Genomic DNA, 8,506 nt, shown 5'->3' with positions numbered 1-8,506 from the left:
AACCTCCAACTCCTGGGCTCAAGCGAGTCTCCTGCCTCAGCCTCCCAAGTAGGTGGGACCACAGGCGCCCGCCACAACGCCTGGCCATTTTTTTGGTTGCAGCCATCATTGTTGTTTGGCGGGCCCGAGCTGGGGATTTGAACCCGCCATCTTAGGTGTATGTGGCAGGCACCTTAGCCGCTTGAGCCACAGGCGCCGAGCCTGTTTCCTTTTATTATTAATACCGAGAATCTATGCAGAGAATTCACACCTAATACGCGAATACATCGTGTTTAGGACAGCTAGAGTTCCCTCAGTCCCCAGGTCCTTCTAATTGTGCTATGAGTTCAGGTAGGTTTTTTTGAGAGACAGAGAATCAGAGAGACTGGCTACTTTTTATCTGTGATAATGACTCTTCTGGTGCAGGTTCTCAAAGCCAAGGAATCTGAGTGCACCCCCCGGTCAGTGCCAATCTGTAAATCTGTTCTAGGACCAGGAGAAATGAGAGTCTTAGCTTTGCTCACAACTAGATGAGTGGTCAGCTCAAGTGGTGAATCCTCTGCTTTTTGAATGGTGTGGTTGGCTGGCAGCCTTTGCCATTGTCTTTATTTATTGAACCAAGCTAAAGACTGAGCACAGCTACAGCCTTGTCCATTGCTTTTAGAAATAAAACGCCTGTATGTGTATCTATGTCTGTATTTGGTATTTTAGGTCCATCAGAAACCTCTAACAGTAACCAAAGAATATTCTCAACCTCAGGGTCCATGCTAAGATCTGAAGTGACCCCCAGAATTGTGGGCCTGCTGGGGTGAGTGGGTGACAACACCTGATTATGGCCGAGGGAAGGAACCAGTCAGTCAAGCCTAGAAAGCCCATCTGTTCTACCCGGGGCGTTCCTGGATGCTGGAGCTGATGGCCAGGCTCACAAGTACTTGTGTTCTAGAACCAGAAACCCCAGCAACCTTACTGGAGAAGTCCACAGATCTAGGAGTGACCAATTAAAGCAAACAAAGTTATGCTTATAGCCTGATTCAGGGGGCTCCCTCTCATACTCAGCCTCTACATTCTTCTTCATATTCCCATTTTTATTGTTGTTAGATCTCTTAAGAGTTCTGGCATATAACAGTGTCTTCCTGAGACCTTCTGATCTCTCTGTTCAACACAGAAAATTCCCCAGAATCCTCTTTCACAGGGTTGAAGCTTCCTTTTAAATGATGAGCTTTCATGGACCCTCTTGTCCCCCCCCAAATACCCCAAGACATCATGTGGTACCTGCTAAAGCTAAGAACTGCTTTCTCTGGAGACTGTCCGGTGGAGAGGCCTGGAAGTCTGCAACCATCCTGTGACTGTGCCCAGTATGTGAAGTGCCACTTCACCTTGACAGCCAAACTCAGAGGGCTGGCCACAGAACTGTGTCTCTATCTGATCACTCACTCTCCATAATCATCCAGCTAAGCTGCTCTAAACCTTGGAGTGGGACTCCTATGTCTAAGATATGTTTGTCTTGCCAGGTATCCTAGAGACAGCTGGGAACCAGATGAACACTGCGAGGCATTCAGCTCTGTTTCTTAGAAGACTTAGTCTAAGCATTTGGGCTTGAGAAGTCCAGGAGCCTCTCTTGGTGATACATCATTCATTCTTTTTTGTTGTACCAAACAGGCTGCCCGCTACTAAACACCTCTGCTCCCCTGGCCGCTGACATCCAGGGGTCAGCCAGGCTTGCTCAGCCCAGAGCCACCAGTTCGAGGCATCTGGAATTTTCTTTCTCCACCTGTAGTGCTTAACAGCAGAGGCCTCCCTGCATCACTGTCTCTTTCTCCACTCCCAACCTTCTAACTTTTAGAAATCCAGAACAGTTAGCTGAGTTCCCTGTGGGGAAAAGTGTGCTGGGGTTTGAGAGTGGGATAAATGGTGCTATCCACTAAATTAGGCCACCAAAGAATTGCCCCGCTGGCCCTTTTAGACACATAAAGGTCACAGATGCTTTGCTGGCCAGGTAAGAACAAAAATCATCCTCTAAATAGCCAGGAGGGCTGGGAGCCCAGATGCCTGAGGGCACTGGACTGTGCTTCTCTCACTCAAGAGCTCTGTCTTAGGCCTTTCTGTTCTTTGGAAGCTTGAAAAGAATCTCACTCTCTTTGCTGCACTATCTTTTTTCTTTCTCAAACTCTGATGCTCCTGCCCATAGCACCCTGTGTCCCTAGTGCTTCTTCATCTGGTTTATTTCTTTTATTTTTAATTTATTCATTTTTTTTCTTTTTTGAGATAGAGTCTTACTTTGTTGCCCAGGATAGGGTGCAGTGGCGTCAGCCTAGCTCACAGCAACCTTAAACTCCTAGGTTGAAGCAACCCTCCTGCCTCAGCCTCCTAAGTAGCTGGGACTACAGGCACCCACGACGATGCCCAGCTCATTTTTCTATTTTCAGTAGAGATGGGGGTCTTGCTCTTGCTCAGGCTGGTTTCAAGCTCCTGAGCTCAAGCAATCCTCCTACCTCGACCTCCCAGAGTGCTGGGATTACAGGTGTGAACTACTATCCTTGGCCTCCGTGCCTGGTTTATGAAGCAGAGCGAAGGCTGGGCATTTTTCTGACGCCATTGCTAGCATCTCACCAAGACACAACCATGGAGCAACTGAAAACCAGCAGCCAAGTGTTTGGATGGGTCTGACTGTCTGCAGACTGCCCAGCCTCCCCGCCATTGCCTTGTACTTAAGCTGACTTCTTTCCCAGTGCCCCTGGTGATATGCATAAAAGGGCATGACTAAGCAGAGACTGTGATGTAACATTTATTTGCTGCTGATATTTTTTACTTTGAATGAGGGTGAGCTATAGGTTTTCATTTTAAATGCTTTTCAGAAGCAACCCCAACTCATTCCTGGGACAGACCTCCCTTATAACCAAGTTAAGTTTGGGAGCCTAAACTCCCCACCCCCAAAACTTCTGTCAGAGCCGGGGAGCTGACAGCAACTTTCCAGGTCAAGGTCTTGTGTAGAAAGTCCCTTGCTCTCATGCTGGCTGACTCTGTCCTAACCATTTTGGCATTTTGCTTCTCAACAGACTCCAATTGCAACTGCAGTTCCCTGCTGAGTTTGTCTCAAGGAGCCCTCTAGCCACCCTCTTTGTCTTTAATGGCTATAAAAATCCAGTTCAGAGGAGAGAAAATATTAATCAGGAGAGCTCTGCCTTTGGAGGTATATACCGGCACTGACGCAGAACAGGCCATGGAATAAAATGGGCACCAACATGCCATCTGAACGAGGAGCCTCACAAGGTAAACAGGCTGCGCACAGCACAGCTGGCCTGGCCGAGGCAGGGCGCAGGTCCAGGTAAGCCCAGGGTGGGGGGAGTAGGCTGCATAAGTTTTGTGAGCAGGACTGGTTCTGAGCAGAAAGGGCAAGTTAAGGAAGCGAAGCCTAAAAATGCAATTCTCCCCACAAGTTCTTTCTCTCCTCTTATTTGGTTTTCCTCTGACAACAACACGCCCCACGGGCTGAGAGCAACTACCCTTGTGTCTAACTGATAGTGCAAACTCCTTCTTTAGACTTTCAGAGCCACAGAAGCTAGAGCTAAAGAAGCCGACTCCATGGCCATGAGGACCAGCTCTTGAGTCTGTGGACCCTGTAATACAGCAGCCCCAATCTTAAGCTAGCTTGTGTCATGCGCAGGGGCATCAGGTGACTGGGAACAGGCCACCTGGCCATCTCCAGGTGGGGAGGGGACAGCTACAGAGTAGACCACTGAGAGGTCCAGAAAGGGAGAACCCTTGCATCACAACACAATGAGATTAGGTCATTGTTCCTTTAAAAACTCCGTGTGGTTGCTCTTCTGCCCCCTCTTCAATATCTGGGCTGTGCTGACTAAGCTGCAGCTCTGGGGACATAAACCACCCTCTCATCTTCTTGCCCAGGGCATGCTCCGAGAGGCCAAGAAAAACCACTTCTCTTTGCTTTCACTGTCACTGCTGCAGCCCCGCGTCGTCTATACTATGGTTCGAAGGGGAGACCTGGCTTTCTCAGCACTGCTCAGCCTCCACGAAGCCCTCCTTCTCGTGGCCTGAGGGCTCGACCTCAGTGTAGGTGGAGTGGCTGGGGTGGTTGTGGAACTTCATAGCCGGCCAGTGGTGAGGTCTCCGCTGAGAGAGGAGAGTACAGAGGCAAAGTCAGAGGTCATGACACCAACCAGGGGGACTCTTCAGGGCCCCTTTCCCCAAAGGGCTCCCACTGTGATCCCTTGACTACCGGGGAATCAGCTGGGAGCCAGAATTTGGAAGGGCCTTCACTGTGTGGTCTGTGTGGTCTGCACAACTCACACCTAAAGCTTCAGCAACACACTGAGTGGAGACCTGAGACTCCAAAGTGAAGGAGTGTGTCAGAGAAGGCTGGAATGATCTGGGAGGTTCTGCAATGCCAAGATAACCCTCCAGATAGCATGGGTCCTGAATCAGAGTGAAAGGGGCAAGGTGGGGGAATATCACAGGGGAGGGGCTGTTTATTATAATGCAGATTTCTGGGCTGCCCTAACTGAATCCCTGTAGTGTAGGGATCTGCAGTTCCCAGGTGTCACCCAGGTAAGCTAAGCCTTCAGAATGACTGGCTACAACTGATAAGAAACAGGGGTTTGTCTAAACAAAGTGGGGCCTGACTGAGTAGTCATAGGGGTGCCACTGCACCCTGGCAAAAAACCAAAAGCAGAGGCAGGTAGCAAGAGCTGCTGAGCCATGTGTGGCCAAGTGAAGGGGCTGAGCCCTCTGTCCCACATCCTGTGCTGCACATCAGGCTGGTTCTGCAGCATTCAGAGACGTTCAGAACTGCAGCATCCTCATAAAGCCCCAGAGAGGGCAGTCCCTGTTATGGTTTTGGCTTGGCAGTTTCAATCTAAAACCCCATACCAGCAGGCAAAAGCAGCCAAGACCTTGGTTCCACTGTGGCTTTGAATAAGTATAGAGCCTAGAATTTGGGCATGAGAGACCATAAGTCGTTGAGGACTGGCTGCACAGCCACTAAATGAGCCTTGTGTGGCATGTCTGGCCTTCTTTCTTTCCTCTGGGGACTTTTCTGATTTCTCAAATGTGGGAACAAAAGCAGATGGGCTGCTCCCCAAAGACAGCAGGGCCAAGTGAGTTCTCAGGTGCTTAAGGGGCACCAGCCACTTTGAGGTGAGCCACGATAAGTCAATCGATGAAGTCTTCTCAGCTGTGTGGCAGGTGAGGCGTGAGATGGGAGAGGCAGATATTAAATGGCCCTGGAAACACGGAAGCAGAAACAGACAGCAGGCCTCTGGCCAAATGCTACACTGACCTCAATGAAGAAGAGGGCGGCGTTGGAGGTAGGGTGGCCACTGATGTAAATCCCAGCCAGGATGATGGCCGCCACGAGGAGGACTGCCAGCACGATGCCCACAATGGTGCCCAGGTGCATGGGGACACCCTTTGTGTTGGGGGACAGGTTGTTCTGAAGGCCTGTGGAGAGACCATTAGGGCAGTGATAGGCTGCAGGGCAGCATGGAAGGGTGGGCCACAGAGATTTGGCTTCTGACAAAATCCCTGAGATGAAAGCTGACAGAGTCTTTGGGCCTGCTTATCAAATATTAATACATGACAAGGTGGGGCAGGAAGTGTTGGAACCATTATGTGTATGGCATTAACGTTGCTCCAGGCACCATTCAGGATGTTCCAAAGTCACTTAAAAATTGCCCCACATCCAATAATGATCATAAAGGCAGTTATCTCTGATACCTGTGCCACAAAAATGCTATCAAGAAATTCACAAGGGGCGGGTGATGGTTAAAAGTTTGGGATGTGGGCTTGGCGCCTGTGGCTCAAATGGCTAAGGCGCCAGCCACATATACCTAAGGTGGCGGGTTCAAATCCAGCCCGGGCCTGCCAAACAACAAGGAAGGCTGCAACCAACAAAATAGCCGGGCATTGTGGCAGGCACCTGTGGTCCCAGCTACTTGGGAGGCTGAGGCAGGAGACTTGCTTGAGCCCAGGAGTTGGAGGTTGCTGTGAGCTGTGATGTCACAGCACTCTACCCAGGATGACAGCTTGAGGCTCTGTCTCAAAAAAAAAAGTTTGGGATGTGGACTCTGCCTGCCTGGTTCAAAATCTATACTCTGCCACTTACAAGCTGTGTGAACTTGGGTAAATTATTTAACCTCTCTGTGTCTTCATATCACTCCTGTAGAAGTGAGAGCTAAAATGAGATAATTCGTGTCAAGTACTAAGGACAATGACTGGCATCTTAGATGACCTTAATTAAGTATTAGCTATTATAATAGCAAATGACCATTTTTTTTCTAGTCACTGCTACCAGAGTGTGACTTCCTAGAGGGTAGAGATGGTGTCTTATTTATCTCTGTGACCTTGGTACTTAGAAAAAATGGTGAAGCTGTCGTAGGAGCACCATAAAAGTCTATGGAATGGGGCGGTGCCTGTGGCTCAAAGGAGTAGGGCGCAGGCCCCATATGCTGGAGGTGGCGGGTTCAAACCCAGCCCTGGCTAAAAACTGAAAAGAAAAAAAAAACTGAATGAACAAGGTCCTCTGGAAGCTAATAAGCCAGCAGGTGTTCTCTGAGAACATCCCAAGCATTTAAGATACATTCCAAGGAGGAGATGGAGGATTTTCCACAGACTGTTGAGCTGGAAGCTCCTCTAGTCCTTTCTTATATAACTGAGGTAATGGAAATACAGAGAGGTAAAGTGATTTGCCCATGGACACACAGATTCAGTGCCAGCCACTAAGAAGCCTAGTTCCTTGACATTATCTGGGTGGCGGTTTGCTTCTTTACCATACCCTAAAGGAATGTGGGGATAATGAGGTAGAGAACCAGATGAGCGGGTCAACAACAGAAATATGAATTCAGCAGAGCACAGTGGCTCATGCCCACAATCTCAGTGGCTTTGGGAGGCTAAGCTGGGAGGATTGCTTGAGGCCAGGAGTTCAAGACCACATCTCTACAAAAAGTTTTAAAAATAGCTGTGTTATGATAGCATTTGCCTGTAGTTCCAGCTATTTGGGAGGCTGAGGTGGGAGGATCACTGGGCCCAGAAGTTTGGTGAGCTGTTACAGTGAGCTATGATTATACCACTGCACTCCAGCAGCCTGGGTGACAGAGTGAAACCCTTCTCTTAAAAAAAAAAAAAAAAATTGAATACTTTTTACATAGCTAGTGGGTGGTGGATCTTTAATAGGATGTTGCATGCATTCAAAATCATTTTCCTCTTTTCTTTGTTTAGAACTCTGTAAGCAGAAAAAACCCAGAATGGGACCATCGTGGGGCTCTCCAGTACATGGCTAGTGCCTCTATCTGCTGATAGGAAGGAGGGCTGAAATGCCACAAGCTAGCCTCCCCAACTGGCAATCACTGCAACCTGCAGAGGCTTGGACTGACAAGTACTCCGTGCAGGCTGAGGAGGGGTGTGTCCTGGCTGCCCCTCACAGAACACACACACACACACACACACACACTCACACACTCTTGCTGCCTATAGGGAGCAGTGGCTCCCCCTCTGCTGGGAGCTGAAATCAAACTGTGCTACATTAATAACCTCCCCACACCTGAAGGCCACTCTCCAGCCCCTGGGATCGAAACTCATTTCCATCAGGGGTTGCAGCAAGAGTCTGAGCTGGCTGTGGGCAAAGGACAGGGGCAGTGGGGGCCCTCACATTGTCAGAGGAGATTGTCCTTCTAGGTAATTCTGGAGGTTGGAGGGGATCCCACCTCCTGCAAAAATTGTAGTGGGCAACTTTCGTGTCCTCTCTGCCAACCCAGGTTGGGAATGGAAGGAAGCAACGGGAGAGAAGCTACTCTCTAGCCCTCTCATCCTACAGCCCAGGGAATGAGGGGATGTGACTCCTCCCCAAGAGGGCCCACCTCCTCTCTGCCCTGGCTCTGCTCTTCCCCCTCCTCTCATGCCTTTCATTGAGTGAATATTCAAAAGCCAAGAAAAGAACCACAGGAGGTTCACAGCTGGCAGGAGTCCTGTTCCCGCAGTCAAGTTCCTTTAATCTAGAGGATCTGTACCCAGAAGCCCCAGGGCCTTCCCACCCAGCAGGGAGTCTGGGAAGCTCAGGGTGTAGTTGCTGCCTTTCCTCCCCTACAAAAAGAGGCCAGGCCACCACGGCACCCTCCTCTGGGGTGGGCTTACAAGGAAGTGGGTCTGATGAGGGATAGGCAGTTCTGTACTCACCATCTCCTTCTGCGTAGGGACTCAACTTGGTGTCATCTTCAAAGAGAGAGGACAGAAGGAACAAATGATTAGTAGAATCATCACAGCCTTTGTCACTCTGGGTCCCAGTGGGAATTTGGGGAAGTTTGGGCCAAGCTGTCATTTTAGAGGCAAGAAAACTAAAGCGTAGAGAGGGGAGGAGACTTGCTCAAAGTCACACAGCAGTTCATCATAGCTGGAGGGTGGAGAGTATGTGAGAGAGGGGTGGTGAGGGAGGAGACTGGGGGTGGAGGGACAGCTGGAGAGCCAAGTAGAAGACCTTGCACATCCTTCTAAGAGGCAATGGAGAGCTGAGGAAGGG

General features: G+C 49.7%; 1 protein-coding gene across 1 annotated transcript in view; it reads right to left on the bottom strand.

The window, feature by feature from the left end:
* Positions 1–2,748: 2,748 nt before the first annotated feature.
* PLXDC1 (plexin domain containing 1) overlaps positions 2,749–8,506 on the bottom strand; it is a 79,609-nt gene continuing 73,851 nt past the window's right edge. The window contains exons 12-14 of the mRNA XM_003786430.3: positions 8,167–8,202; positions 5,276–5,436; positions 2,749–4,110 (exon numbers count right to left, since the gene is read on the bottom strand). Coding sequence (XP_003786478.2) covers positions 3,991–4,110; positions 5,276–5,436; positions 8,167–8,202 — 317 coding nt within the window. The 3' untranslated portion in view covers positions 2,749–3,990. The remainder of the gene's footprint in view (positions 4,111–5,275; positions 5,437–8,166; positions 8,203–8,506) is intronic.

Source organism: Otolemur garnettii, unplaced genomic scaffold, assembly GCF_000181295.1.
Source record: "Otolemur garnettii isolate 467f Iridium unplaced genomic scaffold, OtoGar3 scaffold00018, whole genome shotgun sequence".
NCBI classification, from domain to species: Eukaryota; Metazoa; Chordata; class Mammalia; order Primates; family Galagidae; genus Otolemur; species Otolemur garnettii.
This window is presented reverse-complemented; position numbering and strand designations above follow the sequence as displayed.